Here is a 21,573-nt window from a genome sequence, read left to right on the forward strand (position 1 = left end):
ATGGATGAGAAAAACAGGGTCGAATGATAATGGGGTGTGAGAAACCATATTCAGGGTTGGTGGAGGTTGATAAGCAGGTAGTGGATTTGTGGTGACATTTGGTGGGCTAGGGATGGTGACCTTTTTGTTGTCAATAAGGTTTTGAATGGCATGGCGCAAGGTGATACAACGATCCGTGTGATGGCCAGGATTTTGATGGAATTCGCAGAACACGTTAGCATTGTGTCCAGCTGGCAAGGGATTAGGTAAAGGTCGGGGTTGGATAGGGGTAAGAAGCCCTTTTTTCATCAATTTGTGAAGCGCTACAGTGAGACTCATCCCTAGATTGGTGAACTGACGCGGAGTTCGAGGTTGACTCGGGTGAACCTGGTTATTATTCCGGGCTGGGGGTTGAGCCGGGGTAACTGAGGTATTGGTGATGTAAGTATGGTTGATGTTGGGTTTGGGAACATATGGTTTCTTAGGCTTGTTATCTGAGGGGTTAGAAAGGATCCCAGAGGCAAACGCATCCTCAAGTTGGCTCCCAGCTTGCAGCAAGGATTCAAATATAGGGAGGTATTGGGCCACTAGGTGTTGAGCATATCCTTGGGAGAGGTTCTTTAGGATAATTGCTACTTGTTCCTTCTCCGAAGGTCTATCCCACATTTGAGAAGCCTTGGCCCTCCAACGACCAATGAAATCAGTGAATGTCTCCCCATTTTTCTGTTTAGTTGCTTCCAAATCCCTTCTTGAAGTCTCAATCTCGGTACTGTACTTATACTGATGCCAGAAGGCCTTTGACATGTTTTCCCATGTACCCACAGTAACTGGATCTTGAGACATTAACCAACGTAGTGCCGATCCCGATATAGTTCTTTGGAACAACAATGTCATTTGTTCGTCGCTGAGCCCCATAGTGCGCATGTTGGTAACATATACCTTAAGATGTGTTTTCGCACACCCTGTCCCACTGAACTTGTCCATTTCAGGCATCACAAACTTTTCTGGCAAATGGATTCTAGGGATGCGATTCAAAGCTTCAATGCCTGCTGCAATTTCATCAATACCCTTTATACTTTTCATCGCTGACTCCAATTGAGACATTCTATTAGATAATGCCAGATTTTCATCAACATATTCTTCATCTCCGTCGAGCTCGAAGACTTCACGTGGATGTTTCTCTTCAACCTTTTTCCCCTTTGGGTCATCTAGGAGAATTCCCGTTGATTCCGAGGTCTGTTCTAACATTTCCACTTTGCCTTTTATATTGCTGATATCATTGGCAAAGGCTGCCAAGATCTTACGGATCTCTGTAAGCTCAGATTCTGAAGCCATCTCTGCTTGTTGACTTGGTACTGTGGTTCTTTCTAACCGACTGGACTTACGACTCCAACTAGGAGGTGGACGCTTGAGTTTGGGCGCAATGATAATCCTATATGACCCCATCAAAGGTAGATTCAGTCAATTTCAGTATTACCCCCTTGATAACATTTTTAAGAATCATTTTATTGAGGTTTGTGCACCAATCCATTAATTAATCCATTCACACAATGAGTATTTGAAAAGGAGATATTTATTCAAAAAAAGAAAGATAGTTTTATTGAAAATGATTGACAATATGTTCTTATTAAAACATCTTTCAACAAATTTGATTTGAACTATTTTTACATGGACGCTTGGTTTTGTCTTGATGGTCATCAGGATTGCTGTCAGGCTTGACCCTCTTGGTTCTAACAACTGGCTCTCTGAATTCTGCTGGTCCGTCTGGATACCCAAAGGTGCGCTTGTTCCATGCTTTCTCGATGAGGTGTACTAACTTTTCAGTCAAAGGCTCGGGGGAAAAGAAAGCTTTGGGTTGAGATAAGGATAACTCTATGGGTACATCATACTGTTCTGGGATCAAATTAGGATGGTAAAAAGATGTTTCTTCTAAACCGATCAGACGGATATAGTAGGATCCTTTGGTTCCTAGAATGGGGGGATCAGTCATCCACCAAGGACATCTTAAACCGATATGACGAGCTAAGCAAGAGTCTAACCATTTACTCCAGGCTTTGACTGAGTTGTGACGCACTAACAGGTTTCTCTTGGAAAAGTGTTCTGGCCCATATTCGAGGTTTGAGGGAACATCTACAATCTTAAGACGATCACAAAGCCACATATAGAGTAAGTGGGGGCTTCCTTTGAAGCTTTCCCGCTCACCATTTTTTATGGCATCTAGACCTGAGAAGGTTTCAGCTAAGATGAGGGGTACTGGGTTGGCTTTCCTCGAGAGTTGAGAGGCTATATCTATGAAGGACTCAGGGATAGTTTGGCCATCGCTATTAGAGGTCAGTATGTATTGGGCTAGGATTCCTAAGCATAATCGATAGTCTCTAGTGGCTCGCCAAGCTTCGGGTTTTACATTGATAGGATGACTGCGGGAGCGGTACGGGCCCAGTAAAGGTACTAAATCCAGTCTCCCGTTATGGATTAGGGCCTTGGCTTCTTCTTTGGAAATATTCAATCCTGTGGCGAGGGCACCAGAATATCCGGTCTTCAATTAGGGCCGGACTAGAGGTCCTAAAGTGGATATCCCCATAATACCACAAAAATCCTCGTGAGTAGGGCACAAGTGTATACGCCCAATGTGGAATATGTGAAGGTAGGGGTTCCATCGTTTAGCCATAGCATGTAAGAGGTTCCAGTCTATCTCAAACTTATGGAAGTAAAGAGCACTCCTCAACATGAATCTCCCAAAATTGATCTTCTCTACAGGGTGCATCCCTATGACGGTTGTTTTGACTAACTGATCGATTGGGTTATCGCCGGCGGCTAACATCCTGGTTTGACACAAAAGAGGATTTTAGTACTCTTCCAAGGTCCATGTAAAAGACCAATTTTTTATTTTCTTTTGGAAAATCTTGTTCTTATGGAAAATATTTTCTGGAAAATATTTTTTCTTGGAAAACATTTTTTTAGAGAACACTTCTTTTTGGAAAACTTTCTTTTCTGGAAAATATTTTCTTTTTCTTCTTTGAAAATTCAATTTCCCTTTTGATTTGAATGGCCCGGTCCATCATGATCGTTGGATCGAGGTGGACTGGGTCATTATTGTAAAAGAATGGGTTCTTTATTGGGTTGGTGCACCCATTTTAATTTTCAAAAATAAATTTTTGATCCTTGAGGCCAATCATACACTTTGATCTCAACACTCACATGCATTCATTCAATAACAACCCGGGAACACCCACGATAAGTTCGAGTCGTGACCTACTGGGAAGGTTTCTAGACTCTAAGTTTACTACGTGCAATGCATTTTTATCTGGCCACCCTTGCCCAAGCACACCTATATACCTTTCGATACGTGGTGGCTTAGTTTGATATACCGTGTAGGTGATAATCTAAAACCTCAACTCACTTCTTTGAAGCCAAAAACAGCCAGTTTGATCTCCAGTTGAGAGGTGGCGCACAATGCAGAGCAAGGGCCCACTTAAATACCTCTCGTCTAGAATAGAGGTAGTCTATCCTCCTCATACAGTAGGGTACAGCGGGGCAAGATCTTGTTTAGGCACCGGTTTTGACCAAGAAGTGCAATTGATATACTTAGATTATCTTTTATACCTACGGGTACGAGTCAAGAGTTGTAGCTTTCATAAATGGTTTGGCATCCCACGAGGGGACCGACCACGTACTAGTACTACGTTGGCAATCGGGACATGTGACTGTGTGGCTCACAATAGGACAAAGGCTCAGGTCGCCCCAGCCTGGGTGCATCAATATGTCTCTCAGAATCACCTGATCAGACGGTGTTGATGCCCCAGTTTGATATACCCTAAGGTACGTGACTGGAGTTGTGGGTTTCGTGAATGACGTCGCATCTCCGAAGAGACCGGGCCACGCACTAGTGCCACGTTGGCTAAATGGGACGTGTAAGTGAGTAAAGCAGTAAACGTGCATGTGGTGTGTGCAAAACAGGGTGGGGTGTGCCCGGGGCCTTTTCAAAATAGATGGGCCTGATTAACATATCAAAATATATAAACCATAGCATCTAAATCCAAATCAGGGCCCGTACATCAAAATCAGGATCATGGCATGTGTATGAGATATCACATAAATATTTACTATCAAATCAATAAATGGGTTGATCGTCAATCAATGGCATGTGATCAAGATATTAAAGAAGGTTGGGTATGCCTTAGGCACACAGTCAACAATCAACATGCATACCAATCAAGATTAATCAATAACTTAGTTAAATCGTAATTACCCATATCTCACGATAAAATGCCATACCAAATTGAACATCGCATTGTACTAGACTTTAACTAGGAATATTTTCCTCAAAAAAATAAAAGTAAAAATTTAATGGCCCAAACAGAGGGCCACTCTCGAAATAATCCAAAATTTCAAGGAAAATCGAATTGAGGAGATGATGAGCGATTTTTTTTTTATATTTTATTTATTTATTTATTTATTTTGCAAATGGATATGATTTTCCTTTTTTAAAAAAAAGTAATAAAAAAAACTAAAAGAAACAAACGGCACACCAACTCAAGTTTTTTGGAATTTGGACAATTAATGTCTCGCATCTTGGTGTACTCGGGTCTCCCAATTCAAATCTGGAAATCAAAATTTGAACCAATCTTAAAGCCCAACTACCCGATCCAAGTAATTTTCTGAATTGAGGAAATTCCTCCATCTTGTTTCCGATACAAATCTGATGGATTTTCCACATTGATGATAGGGAGATTTGAATTTTACTAATATCAAACTAAATTAATACCATTCAGATGAAAGCTACGGTTCCCCAATCGAAATCTCAAGATTTTCATAACGAAAAATTAATTTATTCGATTTACGTTAGATTCTTTAGGGAGAAGGCATGAATCGATGAAGAATTAGATCCTAAACGCAATAAGATAAGATTAGGATCGTAATTCCAGCGTTCTCAGGATGAATTTGAAGAATTTAATGCTGAAACCAACTCAAGATTTCGATCAACATGACTCAGATTGGATTTGAACTCGACGCTGATTGCCAGATATCCGCTTAAGTTGATGAACCTCGATGAGATGCCGAGAGAAAAAAAAAAAAAAAACAATCCAGAAACACTAATTGGTTCTTTTAACAAAACGGATGATTTTAATCTAAAAAAAAAAAAAGCTGCAACAAAGATCCGAACTTCACAATCTAACAAAACAGAAGAAAAAAAAAATCGATTGAGATCCTATCCTATGATCATCTCATCCTTTCACTTCCAAATCAAACGCTCACCACTGATTCGGGACCAACAAACAAAGAAATCTTATTCTTCGACAGCCAACAGAGGCATTGATTTCCATTAAATCCGTCAAATTCCAAGAAGAATCAGCGATTCACACCTTTCGTGGCAGCCTCGAGACAAATCAGAAACGCTGCGGTTCTACAATCGATCGGAAGAGACGATTTAAGCCGATCGGATTGATTGGACGAATCGGTCTCTGCTGAAACCAGTGGAGTTGGGGAAGAAGATGACTTGAAAACAGAAGGTAAAAAAGCTTTAAAAAATGAAATAATGTTTTTACTCCAAACACCCCCACAAACCTCGTTAATTCATGAAAAGTCCGATCATCAAAAAGGGGTTTTACTGGGGACACACCACTGAAAATGAGTAGAAGCATTGGCTGCTGTTCTCAACAGCACGCCCAAAAATTTCTATTTTTTTTTTTATTTTTTTTTATTTTTAATGTTAAGGAACAACCTGCATACTCTAAGAAATAAACAAAACTTTTCATTGCCTAAAAAAAATAAAATAAACAGAAATAAAAAATAAAAATAAAAAAACTCCCCACACTCAACAATCATTAAACCATCCTTAAGAATAAAAAACCTTTCGAAGTCTAGCATTATTTGGGATTATTCCGAATGATCCTTGATCGGACCATAAATAATATGTCAAGGCAACTATTCAAAGGCTAACTCAATGAGTAATAATTAGGCCAACGATAACGATAAAATAAACTGGTAGACAAACGATTAAAAATAACTAAACTAGGTCGTTCTAACAATGCTCCCATACTTGAGGTTTTTCAAGTTTGATCCTCAATGTCCCCAGTGGAGTCGCCACTGAAAGCGCCCTCGATCCGCGGGGTGCGCGGATCCGCTTTTGACCCTTGAGGTTTGGGAGTCGCCACCTAGTTATTACGGTCTAGGAACCGATCAATGACTCTAAACGGATAAAAACTAATCTAAAACCAAAAAAACCGAATTCGGGGATCATGTTACGGGATTGGAAGGTGTTAGGCACCAACCCCGCCCGGCCAAAACCGGTCTCTACTAAATTCCCAAATAAATTACATTGCTAAAACCTAGATAAAAATAAATAAAAATAAAAATTTACCTTTCCGATAGCAAGGACTTTGTTCCCTCAGATCTGACAAAAAGAGCTCCTTGTACCGTGCTCCCTTGCTTCGTTCTGTCTCCGGATTTGACTTCGGATCTCCTAGACCGAGGTATCTCCTTACTTTTGGATCTGAACTCTTCAAGTTTGTTGCGGATTTGGGGATGTTTTTGGAGGGCTTTTAGGCGTTTTCTAGACTAAAATTGAAGGGGGGATGTTAGGTAAGGAGTTGGGACTCCAAAACCAGGGTTTATGGGAGGCTAGGGGAGCTTCTAGACCTACTTCTCTTAGGGTTTATTATTTGATACGAAAATAGGGTGTGAGCACCTCTATTTATAGATATTTTTAGGGGTTGATTTGGATAGAGTTAGTGTTTAATTAGAGATCTTTTAATTAGAGTTGTGTTTTAATTTGACTTGTTTTAGGTAGAATTGTGTTTTAATTAAAATTGTTTTAGGTAGAATTATTTTTAAGTTAGAACTCTATTAGATAGAGTTATTAATCAATTATAATTCTATTATGACTTTTGGTCTTATTTGATTGACTTTTAATGTTTTGACTTTAGTCTTAATTGATTGACTTTTAATATTTTGACTTCAGTCTTGCTTAATTGACTTTAATTTTGACTTCAGTCTCACTTGATTGACTTTAATACCTTGACTTCAATCTTGCTTGATTTACTTTTAATTTTGGAGAACCCCCTTCCATTATTTCTTTAATTCTTTGGACCCCCAAATGGAGGGGTCCTTAAAGAAATATCCCACGAACCCTCAACAATTTTACCCGAAAGTCCGATTGATCGATTTTTTAGGTTCAAAATTTTAAATTAATTTCATCAATGTTTCACTTTAATTATTTAATGTTTTATTTATTAATTTCGAATTTTTTAATTATAAAAATTGTGAAATTACCGTTTTGCCCCCGGAGAGGACTTTTCACGTTTTAAGTCGGTTTTTAATGTTCTAGGATGTTTTAGAATCGATTTTTCGTAAGGAATTCAATGGAAATATTATTTTGTGTCATTTATGAAATTTTTTGTGTGAAATGATTGTGAACTTTATGAGGGGCATTTTCGTAATTTTGTCGAATTCTTTTAAAATTGGTGAAATGATTTATTTGGTTTCGATTTGTTATTTTATGTGTTCGAGAGAGTTTTCCTAAGCGTAATGTAGGCTCTAGGGTTGTTTTGAGGTTAGGGATATTTTGGTAATTTGGTAATTTTTAGTGATTTTTATCGTGAAGTTTCTTTCTGGTCTGCAAGATGATGATTTCTATGTTTCTGGGATCGTATTTTCCTAGCGTAGCGTAGTTTCTAAGGTTTTGTCAGTTCGAGATACCTCATCCGAATTTCTGAAACATATCTGGTAACAAAATAAAGCATTGGAATACACATCCATCATTGGGAATCATTGCAATCGGGTTGACGAGTTGATCAATCAGGCGGATGCGAAAATGGGGTGTCTACATACGCTAGGAAAATACGACTCCAGAAACATAGAAATCATCATCTTGCAAATCAAAAAGAAGCTTCACGATAAAAATCACTAAAAATTGATCAAATTACCAAAATACCCCTAACATCAAAACAACCCTAGAGCCTACATTACGCTTAGGAAAACCCATTCAAACACATAAAACAACAAATCGGAACCAAATAAATCATTTCACCAATTTTAACAGAATTCGACAAAATTACGAAAATACCCCTCATAAAGTTCATGATCATTTCATACAAAAAAACTTCATAAATGAAAAAAACCAACATTCCCATTGAATTCCTTACGAAAAACTGATTCCAAAACATCCTGGAACATGGAAAAATGACTTAAAACGTAAAAAATCCTCTCCGAGGGCAAAATGGTAATTTCACAATCTTAATAATTAAAATTTTTGAAATTAATAAATAAATCATTAAATAATGTAAAGTGAAACATTAATAAAATTAATTATAAAATTTAAACCAAAAAATTGATCAATCAAGCTTTCAAGAAAAATTGTTGATGGTTCGCAAGATATTTCTTTAATGACCCCTCCATTTGGGGGTCCAAAGAATCAAAGATATAATAGAGGGGGGTTCTCCAAAAATTTAAAGTCAATCAAACAAGACTAAAGTCAAGATATTAAAGTCAATCAAATAAGACTAAAGTCAAAATTAAAGTCAATTAAGTAAGACTAGAGTCAAGTATTAAAGTCAATATCATAAGACTAAAGTCAAAATCCTAACCCTAATCTAAACTAATCGAGTCAATCTCATAAGACTAAAGTCAAAATCCTAAATCAAAACCCTAATCTAAACTAATCGAGTCAATCTCATAAGACTAAGGTCAAAACCCTAAATCAAAACCCTAATCTAAACTAATCAAGTCAATCTCATAAGACTAAGGTCAAAACCCTAAATCAAAACCCTAATCTAAACTAATCAAGTCAATCTCATAAGACTAAAGTCAAAACCCTAAAACCTTAAAGACTAAGTCAAAACCCTAATTGAAACCCTAAAAGAAACCCTAATCAAACCCTAATGCTTCTAAAAACTTTATAAATAGGAGCCTCCACACCCTATTTTCGTATCAAAGAAAAAACCCAAGGAAAAGTAGGTGAAGAAGCCTCCACAACCTCCCCAAAACCCTAATTTTGGAGCCCCAACTCCTTCCCTAACACCCCTACTCCTATTTTAGCCTAAAAAACACCCAAAAACCTCTCAAAAACATCCCAAAAATCCACAACAAATTCGAAGCACCCAGATCCAAGAAGGAGATACCTTACCTCGGAGATCAGAAATCAGATCCAGAGATAAAACGAAGTGAGGAATACGGTACAAGGAGCCGTTTTCACTAGATCTTAGGGAATAGTACTTTTGCAGATCGAAGGTAAGGTTTTTCATTATTTTTTAATCTAGGTTTTGTCATTAGCGATGTAGTTATATTTGGAATAAGTAGAGACCGGCATAGGCCGGGCGGGGTTGGTGCCTAACACCTTCCAACCCCGTAACATGATCCCCGGATTCAGATTTTCTGTGGTAGATTAGTGTTTATCCGTTTTAGAGTCAGTTTGGTTCCTAGACCATAATAACTAGGTGGCAACTCCCAAACCTCAAGGGTCAAAAGCGGATCCGCGCACCCCGCAGATCGAGGGCGCTTTCACATCCAGATAAAAAGTGAGCACCTTTATCATTTTATACACACAATAGATAACCTGACGACAACTAAAAATTCTTTACCTTCAGCTAACCTCAGCAAAACGCTTGGAGAAAGAAAATCCCTTTTTCCGGGTCCTATCAGAAGGCACCAAATATGCGTTGGATCATTCTTTTCCCGACCTCATAAATTTATATATATATATATATTTTGACTCTTAGAATCAACTCATGAGTCATTATCTTGACTTGATTGGGTATCCGAGTTGAGTTTTTGAGTTTTAAAACCATGGTCCACTGTCCACAGAACGAGTCATCAACACAATAACCACATACACAAACCAGGTTTGAGGCAGAGAATTAAACTTACGGTTGAGATGGAGAGGGAAAACAGAGATTTGATCAGCGCTATCAATGGATTAGGTGCAGATTTGATCAGGGTCGATCTGAGAACGGTCGAATGGGATAGAGGTTGTTTCCACTACTAAATCAATGAGAATCGGATCAAATCCTTGTCGGGTCAGATTTTTTATCAAATCCGATTTCCTATCACATATAAAAAATATAGACAAACTTCATAATCCATATACTTAAACGACATATAATATAATTTAATTAACTTTCTCACAATTTATTTGATCTGGACATGATTGAATTATAGAAATTCTTATAAGGGTTTCTTGGTTATTTCTAATATTCCAAGGGTTCTTTTGTTATTAGTAACACTCTTATGATGTTAATATATATATGAGTGAGAGAGAGAATAAAACAACTCTCTCTTCATCTCTTTTCTTCTTCTCCACAAAAACCCTAATCTTAAAACTCTCAAATCTACTTGGTATCAAAGCTCAAAATCAATAAGGACCTTAGATACAAAGTTAAAGAAAAAGGAGAGAGATAAGAAGACTTTCTTACTTGTTGCGTCTGATGACGTCAGTAGTCGACGTGCTGACGTCATTTGACACTGTTTTCGTTGGATATTTTGACCTTTTCTGATTGTTTCTAAGAGAGGGTGATTTTAGAGAATTTTAGGAACAAGTTTCATGCGATTTGAAGTTGTTTTGAGCAAGTTATGATGTTTTTGGTGAAAAATCAACAAAAATGACGGAAATTCAGGATCTATCCTTTTCTCTCCGTTTGTTCTTTCGATTACTTGTTTCTGAGTTTGGACTTGAGTAGTTTGTTCATTTTTTTATGAGGAATCCAATGGTGGTGGCCATTGATCGATTGGTCAAATATTGAAGCTTCGGTGATCCTTTCTTTGAACCCATTTTCTATTTTTTTTCGCTGAAAATGGTGTTTTTTATGCAAATCTGATATCTTGTATTATTTTTTGATATGGATTGACTTGTTCTCAGTATTCTAATACTTGCCATGTGTGGTTAAAGAGGATAATAAGTGTGTTTCTCCATCGGGTGAAGTGTACATCAACTTCGGATATCTAGTGGAGTGTATTTCGTGCTCACAAGGTATTTGTTATTTTTTTTCGAAAGTTTCTTTACAATGTCTGAGATTAGTCAATCTTCGAATGTGTCTTTGAATGGTGAAGGGAGTATGAGTAATCCTCAAAGTATTGCTCCTAATCTTCAGATCACTACAGTGAAGCTAGATGGCCATAATTTCCTTATTTGGTCTAAATCGGCCATACTATACATTAAAGGAAAAGGCAAAATGGGATTTTTGACCGGTAGGTTACCAATTCCTGATTCTGAAGATCCAACCTTTGATAGATGGGATGCAGAGAATGCTATTGTTATGTCTTGGTTACTCCATTCTATGCAACCCGACATTAGCAGTAATTACTTATTTTTGCAAACCGCCAAGGAAATATAGGATGCAGTTTCAGAGACATATTCAGAAGTAGGCAACACAACTCGTGTGTATGAGTTGCGCCATAGTATTTAGCAGATGAGGCAAGGTGATAAGTCCTTGTCTACATATTACTCCACTCTCCGACGTCTATGGGAAGAGTTGGATCATTATCAGACATTTCAGGCCCATTGTTCTATCGATGCTATTGCGTATAAGAAGTTGGTTGAAGAAAATCGTGTATTTGAGTTACTTGCCGGTTTAAATCTGAGTACAAACAAGTCAGGGTTCAAATTCTAGGAAAGGAGCCTCTTCCATCATTAACTACAGTATATTCCTATTTGCATCGTGAGGAGTATCACCGTAATGCTATGCTCCAACCTACCATTCATGAGAGATCAGCCTTAGCCTCGATGTCCTAAAAAGGAAGTCGTAATAGTAGTCGTGCTCGAGGCGGTGGTCATTCAGGGACAACTGTTAATGATAAAGATAAGTTGAAATGTGACAATTGTGGTCGTACTCGCCATACTAAGGACACTTGTTGGGATCTTCATGGCCATCCATCACATAGAGGTTCATTCGTCGTTGGTCGAGGAAGTAGTCGTTACAATAGTGGAAGGGGTTCAAGTGCTCTTTCTATTACTTCCATGGAGACATTAGAGCCTACTCCAACTCTAACACCGACATCTGATAGTATTAACCTCTCTCAAGGTGAGATTGAGGCTTTTCGGCGTTTTATAGCTCAATTGGAACCTCCTAGTACGGCTTCTACATCTGCGATCGCTTACTCAGGTACTTCGGCCTTAGCCTTCAGTGCATCTGTTTCCACTCCTAACAGCTCTTGGGTTATTGATTCAGGGGCATCGGATCATATCACTGGTATGTCTTCATTTTTTTCATCCTATCATATATGTTCTGGTAGGGACAAAGTAAAAGTTACCGATGGTTCTTATTCTTCTATAGCTGGCAAGGGTAGTGTTATTGCTCATCCATCTATGACCGTATCATCTGTTCTTCATGTTCCTAATTTTGCTTTAAACCTCCTTTCTGTGAGTCATATCACGAAATCATTAAATTGTAGTGTCACTTTTTTTCCTTCGCATTGTGTTTTCTAGGACTTGGATACGAGGAGGATGATTGGTACGGGGCATGAGGAAGGAGGACTTTATTTTTTGGATCCCCATCACGAGTTGCTACCTCAGTCCAGAAGCTTCCATCTACTGTTCGGAGTGACCATCGTTTTGAGGAGTTATTACAGTGGCATAGGCGTCTTGGCCATCCCTCTTTTTTGTTGCTTAAATGATTCTTTCCTCAGTTATTTTGTTTTATTTCTGTGTCAGATCTTCAGTGTGAGATGTGTGAATTTGCTAAACATTGTCGAACCTCTTATCCTGCCAGTGGTAACAAAAGCAGTTCACCTTTTTCTCTTGTTCATTCTGATGTGTGGGGACCTTCCCCAGTTACCTCACTATGTGTTTTCGTTATTTCGTTACATTTGTAGATGATTTTTCTCGTGTTACTTGAGTTTACTTACTCAAAGTTAAAAGTGATGTGTATTCTGTATTTAAACTCTTTCACAAAATAATTGAAACATAATTTTGTGTAAAAATTAAAGTCCTTAGATCTGATAATGGTGGAGAATACATGTCTGATGGTCTTGCTTCATTTTTTGGTGAGCATGGTATCATTCACCAAACCACTTGTGTAAGTACTCCTCAACAAAATGGCGTGACTGAGAGAAAAAATCGTCACTTATTGGAAGTTACTAGAGTTCTCTTATTTACTATGAATGTACCGAAAGTGTTTTGGTCGAATGCTCTCTTAACTGCTACGTTTCATATTAATCGCATGCCTTCGCGTGTCTTGGGATTTAAAATTCCCATTGAGGTTTTGTCTTCTCCTGATAAGGTGTTTCTCATTCCCCCCAACGTCTTTGGGTGTGTGTGTTTTATTCATATCTCTCGAGCTGACCGTACCAAACTTGACCCTAAAGCCATCAAATGTATCTTTCTTGGATATCCTTCTAATCAAAAGGGTTATAAATGTTATCATCCCCCTTCTCATAAATATTTTGTATCTATGGATGTAACATTTTTTGAGTCTACCTCATTTTATTCCTCTTGGAACACATCTCTCCAGGGGGAGACAATGAAAGTAGAGAAATGTTTTTTCCCCAAGAGTTGTTGTCTTGTCCTCTTCCTCTTCCCTCTAACAATATTGATAGTGGTCATAACAGTGGTGATGATGGCCAGGGGGAGATTCCTATTATACAAGAGAAAGAATTACAAGTTGGCAATAATAATGACCAGGGAGAGATTCCTATTATACAAGAAGAGAAAGAATTACTTACGTATTCTCGACGTGTCAAAGGCACTAAAGAGAGTCCTCATGAGCCCAACCAAGAATCCTCCCCAAATCCATCCGTCAAAGGTAATATCCCTGCTCCTGAAGTTGATAATTCTAATATTCCCATTGCAATTAGAAAAGGTGTTCGGTCATGTACTCGACATCCTATCTCCAATTTTGTTTCATATGATGCTTTGTCTTCCTCCTATCGTGTTTTTGCTATTGCTTTGTCCTCAATATCTGTTCCTCGTAGTGTTGTTGATGCCCTGTCTCAACCAAGTTGGAAAAAGACAATGGAGGAGGAAATGCAGGCCCTTGAGAAAAATAATACTTGGGATATGGTTGTTCTTCCTAGAGGAAAGAAACCAGTGAGATGTAAATGGTCTTTACTATGAAGCATCGCCCAGATGGATCAATGGATAGGTATAAAGCCAGACTTGTTGCCAAGGGTTACACTCAAACTTATGGCATTGACTACTGCGAAACATTTGCTCCGATAGCAAAATGAACTCTATTAGAGTGTTGTTATCCCTTGCAGCCAATCAAGATTGGCCATTGCTACAATTTGATGTGAAGAATGTTTTTCTGCATGGTGACTTGGAAGAAGAAGTGTATATGGTACCTCCTCCTGGTTTTAAATGTCCAGTTATTGAAGGGAAAGTGTGTAGACTAAAAAATGCATTATATGGCTTGAAACAGTCTCCTAGAGCATAGTTTGAAAAGTTTCACTATGCCATGGTGGGATATGGTTACAAGTAGAGTCAAGCTGACCACAAATTATTCATTAAACATTCCAATGAGAAAATTACTGCTCTCATAGTCTATGTTAACGACATTGTAGTGACTGGTAATAGCTATGATGAAATGAAAAAATTAAAATACCAGTTAGCAAAGGAGTTTGAGATTAAGGACTTGGGTCAATTGAAATACTTTCTTGGGATTGAAGTTGCTAGATCAAAGAAGGGTATTTTCATCTCGCAGCGGAAGTATGTTATGGATCTCCTTCATGAGACAGGTATGATGGGTTGCAAGCCTTGTGATACTCCCATTGAGTCAAACCATCACTACGTGAAAATCCCAAATTTGTCTAAAAAGATTTGTTGGGCCCGGCCCGTCGAATTTTAAACCCAAAACTCCACGGCCTGTGTACCACGTTTTTGGGTCGATCAAATTTGTCTAAAAACTCTCTGCCTCTCTCACTATTTCTCTTTCTCTCTGCCTCTCTCTCACAGTCGATCTCTCTCTTTCTCTCAATCGATCGACCTCTCCATCGAAGGTGAAGCACAATTCTTCCCGATGGAAATTTTGCGAAGAACTCTTTGTCTCCATTGTTGACGACGTTGCATCTCTTTCGATTGCACATCTCGAAATCGAATAGATTTCAATCGCAGCCGCGCGAAGAAATCTCTATTCCATTTCAGACGAAGTTGAATTTCTTTATAGTTGATCCGGACACTCCTCCATCACTAACTTCCCTTTGAATTTCTTTATAGAAATCTCTATGTTCTTGGATTCTCTGCTAATCAAGGATCTAAAAGCTTGAATTTCACATATGGTAGATTCATGACGATTTGTCTGGAAAAATTGAATTTCACATATAATCCTCAAGGTATGTTCGAAATCTCTTTTTTCCTATTTGATTCATGTCTTCTAGGGTTTGTATCGTATAAATTGGATTGAGTTTCATTGAATTTTAGTAGAAAAATAGTTGAAATTTAGGTTTTGTAAGATTTTCTTATTTCAGATCTCAGTTTTGTATGATTCACGTTTTAGATTAGTTAAAAACATTATTAAAAAAAATTATGCCAAATTAGAGACTTAGAAAACGGATTGCCACTAATCTCAAAAATTTAGAACCTGTATATATTGTCACAATTGCCTAAATGATACCTCAATCATTCAAGTTTAAAATACAATAAAAGAATTTACTAATGAAAGACTTTGAAAATGGAAGGGCACAAAATTCTACATTTATCCATAATAAAATAGCATCTTTTTGATATTTTAGAGTTCTTTGAATTTTGTGCTCTAAGATATATCCTTACCATTAGATTTTGTGTTTCAACAGTCAGGATTATGTGATCCTTAGAGTTTTGTTTTCTTGTTTCCATGGATCCCAAATCATCTCTTATTTTGGGGTGCAAATAGCAGCTCTTCTTATTGTTGTATTGTTTTGGGCATGCATATATATTTGCAAAGTGAGTGCCAATACTGTTTGTACAGAATCAAATATCTCAGTTTCACATTAGGAAATTGGCTAGAGACGTCCTGTCACTCTACAATACAGGCCTGCCCTTACAACGGTAGCCAAAGTATTTGCATAATGTTTAACAAAACTGGCAATTACCAAACTGATTGTTTCATCTTTTTCTCATTTCACAAGGGCAATCCTTGACTATTTGCAGGCAAGCTCTTGATTGGTATTGGATTGCAGCCATGGGCTTCCAACCAAAATCATAGGTCTAACACCAACCTGTATGTATGTCAGTAGAGATAAATGGGAACAAGGTTTTTTGGTAGGCAAGCAGGTTAGTGGTAGGTAGCTATAAGAAGGATTTGGAACGCAGATCTTGTTTCAACTCCCATAGGCTTCATCTGTATAGTATGCATGTAAGGTGATGGGACATGGTTTCTATTTGCATACTAAAATTCTACACATCAAGTGAATGCCTGATTATTTATTAGAAGTTCTAGGAGTTCTATTCTTAAATTATTTATGCTGTAAATTCCAGCTACTTGGGACTTCCGTGTGCCCTTATTTTTGGGCTGCATCACCATGCCGATCAAAGAACATTAGTCAAGGCAATGTAGATGGAGACATCGGGTAGGAAAGCATGTATGATACATGAGGTGATTCTTATCCCAATATTGGATTTGGTAGCTGGAAATAAATTGGGCAGGCCACTTTTTTATACTCCCTTCTATCTCCCACTCCATGTATTTTCACAAATTTTTTTTTTTTTTCTATTTGGTATCTTTTTTTTTTTCTTTCTTCTTATTCTATTGCTTTGTTTATGTTGGCTTGTGACACAATTAAAGCATTCCAAAACAGATTCAAATATAAAATAATACCACCTACATAAAAAAGTTGTTCTATTGATTTGATTCATAAATATAATTTTGTAATATTTAGTACTCTGCAGTTTTTTGATTGATTGAAAATATGGGGTATATGCCCCTCTATTTACTACTATGCAGTTTTTCGATTGATTTGATTCATCCTTATATAGGCATATGCCCATTGGCATCCTTCAACACAATATCCATCAATTCTAAGGGAAAATCTCTAGGTTCTAAGGAAACAAACCCAATAGAGGGGATCATTGTATTTTTCCACTAATTTGCATTTGATATGTACTTAATCATGGAAGTGTTCTCACTACCATTGTGTATACTCTTCGTCTTGTTAAGCCTTGAAGCAGTTAATGCAAATTGTGAACTTATAAAATAAAATAGAAAAAGACAATTGTGAACTACTTTGGTCTTTCAAGATTGATTTTTTTTGTTTGGTGACAAAAACTTTTCTTGCAAATTTCATTTTTAATGAATGTGGCTTATCATATTACATGTATTATTAGAATATAATTTATTTCAAAAAAAATTTTTTGGGTGGAATGTGAACTATTGCTTTTTTATTTTCCTCGCAGAATCCCTCAAAGTCATGCTTGTTTGTGGTTCTGATTTACTTGAATCTTTTGGTATTCTTGGAGCATGGATTCGTGAACAGGTATATCTCAGAAAAAAAAAAAAAAAGGAATCTTCCCTTGTTTTTCAATTGTGCTTCCCATTGTGTTCTTCCATGAACAGACTAGTTTCTTTGAACACTAATATGAACCGATCTGTAGACCTGGGATGTAGGACTCTGTCTATGACCAAATCAAGGAGATCCTTGCAACGAAAACAAAACAATAAATTAAGTGTTTTTCCTAATATGGTGTTTGAGAATGTCTTCCTTTTTCTTGAATAAGAAAAACAAAATTTTCTTTTTAAATGTCTCAACTAGTTCTGGGAAAGGGGGAATTCATCTTTGTTTTCCAAACTCAAACTTTATTTAGGACCTTTAAGGCAGCTGGAAAAACTGATCAAATATCCCTCTATGGTTTTACAGGTTCGAACTATATGCAAAGATTATGGCATTGCCTGCATTCGTAGGGAAGGCAAAAATATTGAGAATGTCATATCTGCTGATGATATTTTGAATGAATATAAGGTAATAAGAATCTTTGGTGGTTCTAAATATTTTTTTAAAAGTGTACTTTCATAAACAGCTAAATCTCATCATGGATGGGGCTTATACCCATAGGTCAGCTGGTTTGACAAAAATTGCAAAGCAACTTTGAGGTCATGGGTTCAAGTCCAGCTTAACAATAAAAACAAAAGAAAAAAAAACCATCATGGAGGTGGGTTTTCTATATGCAACACTCAGTGTATGTATGCCCCCTTGTCAATCTTGTTTTATTGACTAGTCACCGCATGGATTCAACTATGGTCCCAAAAGTTCCTTCAATTAAACTATCTGATTCATGAACATAATTTAGTAGTTGTAAATATTTTCAGTTCATCAACTATTCAAAAGCAAAACACACAAATGCACACTCACAAAGATGCAATTTTGATAAGAATATCCTTAATTCAATTAAGGGAAAGAGATTCTCCATATATTGGATCTTACTTGATGTGCAATGGTCACATCCATCGTTTTCAGGTAGAGACAAAGAAAGAGCTAAATGATTTTTCGTATTAATTCCTTAAAGAACTAATACCATTCAACATTTCATATCTGTTTATTTCGGAAGAGTAACATCAGAGTAACATCAAAGTTGTAGATGAACTTGTACCTAACCAGATCAGCTCGACAAGAGTAAGGTAAATGATTTTTCGATTTATTCACAAAATACTAGAGATAACATGAACATGTTGATTAGTATAATAACATTGAAAGGGGAGCCTCTTTTTGTTAATCTTTTCAGGGAATGCATTTCAAGAGGGTTGTCAGTTAAATATCTTACTGCAGATGAAGTTATTGATTATATCAAGGAACAACACTTGTACTTCAATACAAATGAAAAATGATCACTTGAGTATTAAATTTGCACAATCTAACTGTACAATTAGCTGTTCTTAATATCATGATGTACGGTTCCCTCCAGATTCTTCACGTTCTCTTGCATTTGGTTCTGGATATCATAAAATCTATTGCTATGATCTTCGTAACACACGAACGCCTTTGTGCACATTAATTGGTTACAGTAAGACTGAGTTATGTCAAGTTTTTAGACTCAAAGACTCTTGTTTTAACGTCCACGGCTAACACACTGAAGCTTTGGGATTTATCAGCATGCACATCGCGAGTACTTGACAATCCTCTCCAAACATTCACAGGCCACACAAATGTAAAGGTGCTCATCATATTGAATTAAGATTCTTGATTCTCATAGTGTAAATTTGTTTCTTCTATGACTGTAGTTCAAGTTTGTTGCCAATGTACCTCTGTTAATTTGCTATATTTTTTAAACTTGTTGGAGGTTATGGTGACACGTATTTGTGCTCGATACTGGCGTGTGTTTTATATGTATTCTTCCAAAAGGCTGATAGCACAACTGCTGGGAATTACAATGATTTGATTTATGAAGTGTTTCTTCAGGTAAGTTTGAATATATATATTTCGATTAATATTTTGAGTAAGTTTTAGTCTTTTTGTTTAAATGGGAATTCTTTTTCTTGTTCAATAGAAATTTGATGCCGTCGTTGGAGATACAACCATTAGAGCCAACCGATCCCAATATGTAGACTTTACACTACCATATACAGAGTCTGGGGTATCAATGCTCGTGCCTATTAAAAACAATGGAAAGAAGAATGCGTGGATTTTCTTGAAGCCTTTAAGCAGAAATCTTTGGTTAACAAGTGGTTCCTTCTTTATCTTCACTGGTTTTGTGATTTGGGTCCTTGAACACCGGATCAACGAAGAATTTAGGGGGCCAGCAGCTTATCAGTTTGGCATGACCTTTTGGTTCTCCTTCTCTACACTTGTTTTTGCACATAGTAATTCCTCATACATCTCTTTAAATTTACTTACTATTAGTTTCAATAGAGTGCAAGGACACCTTTTGAGGGCATTCGGTTCAAAAGAACCAAAGTCATGAAGGTTTCCTTTGACATAGTATAGTGTGCATTGGTTAAAAGACTTAGGCTGATGCGGTTGAGGTACAATATAACAATATCTAGAGGTCCAAACAGTATCTATTTTGTGATAATTTCAATACAACTTTGTGATGGTGCAGGGGAGAAGGTGGTGAGCAACTTGGCTAGGTTTGTGCTGATCATATGGATTTTTGTAGTCCTCATACTTGCATCAAGTTACACAGCTAGCTTGACATCGTTTTTGACGGTTCAACAACTCCAACCAACCATCACTGATATCAAAGAGCTCCTAAAGAGATGCGAATCTGTTCATTTGTGTTTGGGCTCTTGAAGCAGATGGGGTTTGATGAATCCAAGCTTAAGTCCTATAATTCTTCAGACGAGTTCGATCAAGCTTTATCAAAAGGAAGTCAAAAAGATGGCATTTCTGTAGTTTTTTATGAGGCCCCTTACGTAAAGCTCCTCCTTGCGAGATACTGTGCTAAGTATACGATGGTCGGACCTACGTACAAGACTGACGGATTTGGTTTTGTAAGTCTTTCCTGCTCTCTTTGGAATCATAATCTGGGAAATACTAAATTGCTAATGTTCCAAATACAAGTATTGGGTGTTAACAATCTCCAATTACTTAATTTTTTTTTTTTTTGAAGAAAATCCTCAAACAACTAATCTTTTTTATTATTATTATTATTATTTTTTATTGTGCAATATTTTTTATAAATAACTTTCCGAGACTTTGTGATATTGACAGAAATGTCATTACACAACAACAATCAAGTAGTGACTTTTTTTTATAAACATTAGTAGACTAATTTTGGTTTTGATACTTTTTAAGAAATTTTATGAAAAAACAAGGTATGTGAGGTTGCTAACACCAAATGCTTGTATGAGACATTAGCAATTCCCATATTTAAGTAAAGATGTATTGAAATCTTAGCTATGTTTCTTTCAATTTATATGTGTACACATTGAGGTATAATTTTTCGACAAGCAAAGTGATGAGATGCATCCACATTGGGCTATTATGTGCTCAAGAAGATGTTGCAGATAGGCCAACAATGGCAACTGTGGTTCTTATGCTCGGTAGCTATTCTGGCACTCTTTCCCAACCTTTACCACCTACATTTTGCGTGCATGGTAGAATGAAGTCAAACATGCCCATGAGTGATTTAACACTGCCATCAACTATGAATGAGGTGACAAATACTGAGTTATACCCTCGATAATTGTATTGATTTATTGGAAATTACTTATTTTCTTTAGACATTATTAACTAGGGCTTGTCATTGCCATTTATGGCAACAAGTATGCTTGTGCTATTATTTACATTTGGGAGGTGTGAATATCATTTAAATCATATTGGATTATATGAGTGTTATTATCATATGCAAGAGTGTTCACAAATAAAACTAGATGATCTTTTGAGACATTATTAAGTTTGGGTTAAGTAGCCAATGCAATCAGGTTATTTGAGAACATGTACACCTGTTAGGTATTCCTGTCAGTTTTTGTAAATTACATTTTTTGATGCAATTGATGCCATTTTCAAAGGGAAGCAACTGAAATTATTATTTATTTAGTAACGGTTAAATAAATACTAGAATTTTGATATAGGAATGACTTTGGTTGGTTGAATGCTCTGATTGTTTATGCTCTGGCTGCTTGTGGGCTTTTTCCAGCAGCCATTCAAGGATTATATTGGCGTTTACCTGCAAACAACCTCGTATATATACATATATCATTTCATTCTTCTTCTTCTTCTTTATTTATTATTTTCATTGTTCTTCTTTCAATAGGTTTA

General features: G+C 36.9%; 1 protein-coding gene, 1 long non-coding RNA gene and 1 pseudogene across 24 annotated transcripts in view; 2 read left to right on the forward strand and 1 right to left on the reverse strand.

Moving 5' to 3' along the window:
* Window positions 1-21,573, reverse strand: part of LOC147404842 (uncharacterized) — a 56,683-nt gene that overhangs the window by 11,528 nt on the left and 23,582 nt on the right. Inside the window, exon 4 of one of the 7 annotated variants that reach the window (XR_015177975.1) lies at window positions 9,844-10,019. The exons of 5 other annotated variants lie outside the window; for them this stretch is intronic. This is a non-coding gene — a long non-coding RNA (uncharacterized LOC147404842). Of the gene's footprint in view, window positions 1-9,486; window positions 10,020-21,573 lie in introns of those variants that run through there. One more of the 7 variants, XR_015177980.1, reaches the window with a different exon arrangement.
* LOC147404843 (nicotinamide/nicotinic acid mononucleotide adenylyltransferase-like) lies at window positions 14,871-19,273 on the forward strand. Of its 16 annotated transcripts, none has more exons than XR_015177969.1 (6): window positions 14,871-15,237; window positions 17,276-17,355; window positions 17,737-17,838; window positions 18,425-18,494; window positions 18,966-19,027; window positions 19,154-19,272. XR_015177969.1 is itself a non-coding variant. In XM_086440938.1 (6 exons), exons 1-5 carry the CDS (start codon window positions 15,192-15,194, stop codon window positions 18,985-18,987), a joined length of 309 nt encoding a protein of 102 aa, XP_086297064.1. In that variant the 5' UTR covers window positions 14,871-15,191; the 3' UTR covers window positions 18,988-19,027; window positions 19,154-19,272. The 16 variants fall into 16 exon arrangements, 10 of the variants coding, with proteins under 10 accessions (XP_086297064.1, XP_086297066.1, XP_086297065.1 ...); XR_015177968.1 differs by lacking the exons at window positions 18,966-19,027; window positions 19,154-19,272 and adding exons at window positions 17,932-18,055; window positions 18,599-18,686; XM_086440938.1 differs by having other exon boundaries at window positions 18,436-18,494.
* Window positions 19,141-20,998, forward strand: LOC147404844 (glutamate receptor 2.9-like; annotated as a pseudogene). The gene is made up of 4 exons (XR_015177294.1): window positions 19,141-19,272; window positions 19,361-19,673; window positions 19,913-20,303; window positions 20,808-20,998. The product of XR_015177294.1 is annotated as a glutamate receptor 2.9-like (transcript).

This window comes from Akebia trifoliata, chromosome 4 (genome assembly GCF_017979445.1).
Source record: "Akebia trifoliata isolate Shusen 1 chromosome 4, ASM1797944v1, whole genome shotgun sequence".
NCBI lineage: Eukaryota > Viridiplantae > Streptophyta > Magnoliopsida > Ranunculales > Lardizabalaceae > Akebia > Akebia trifoliata.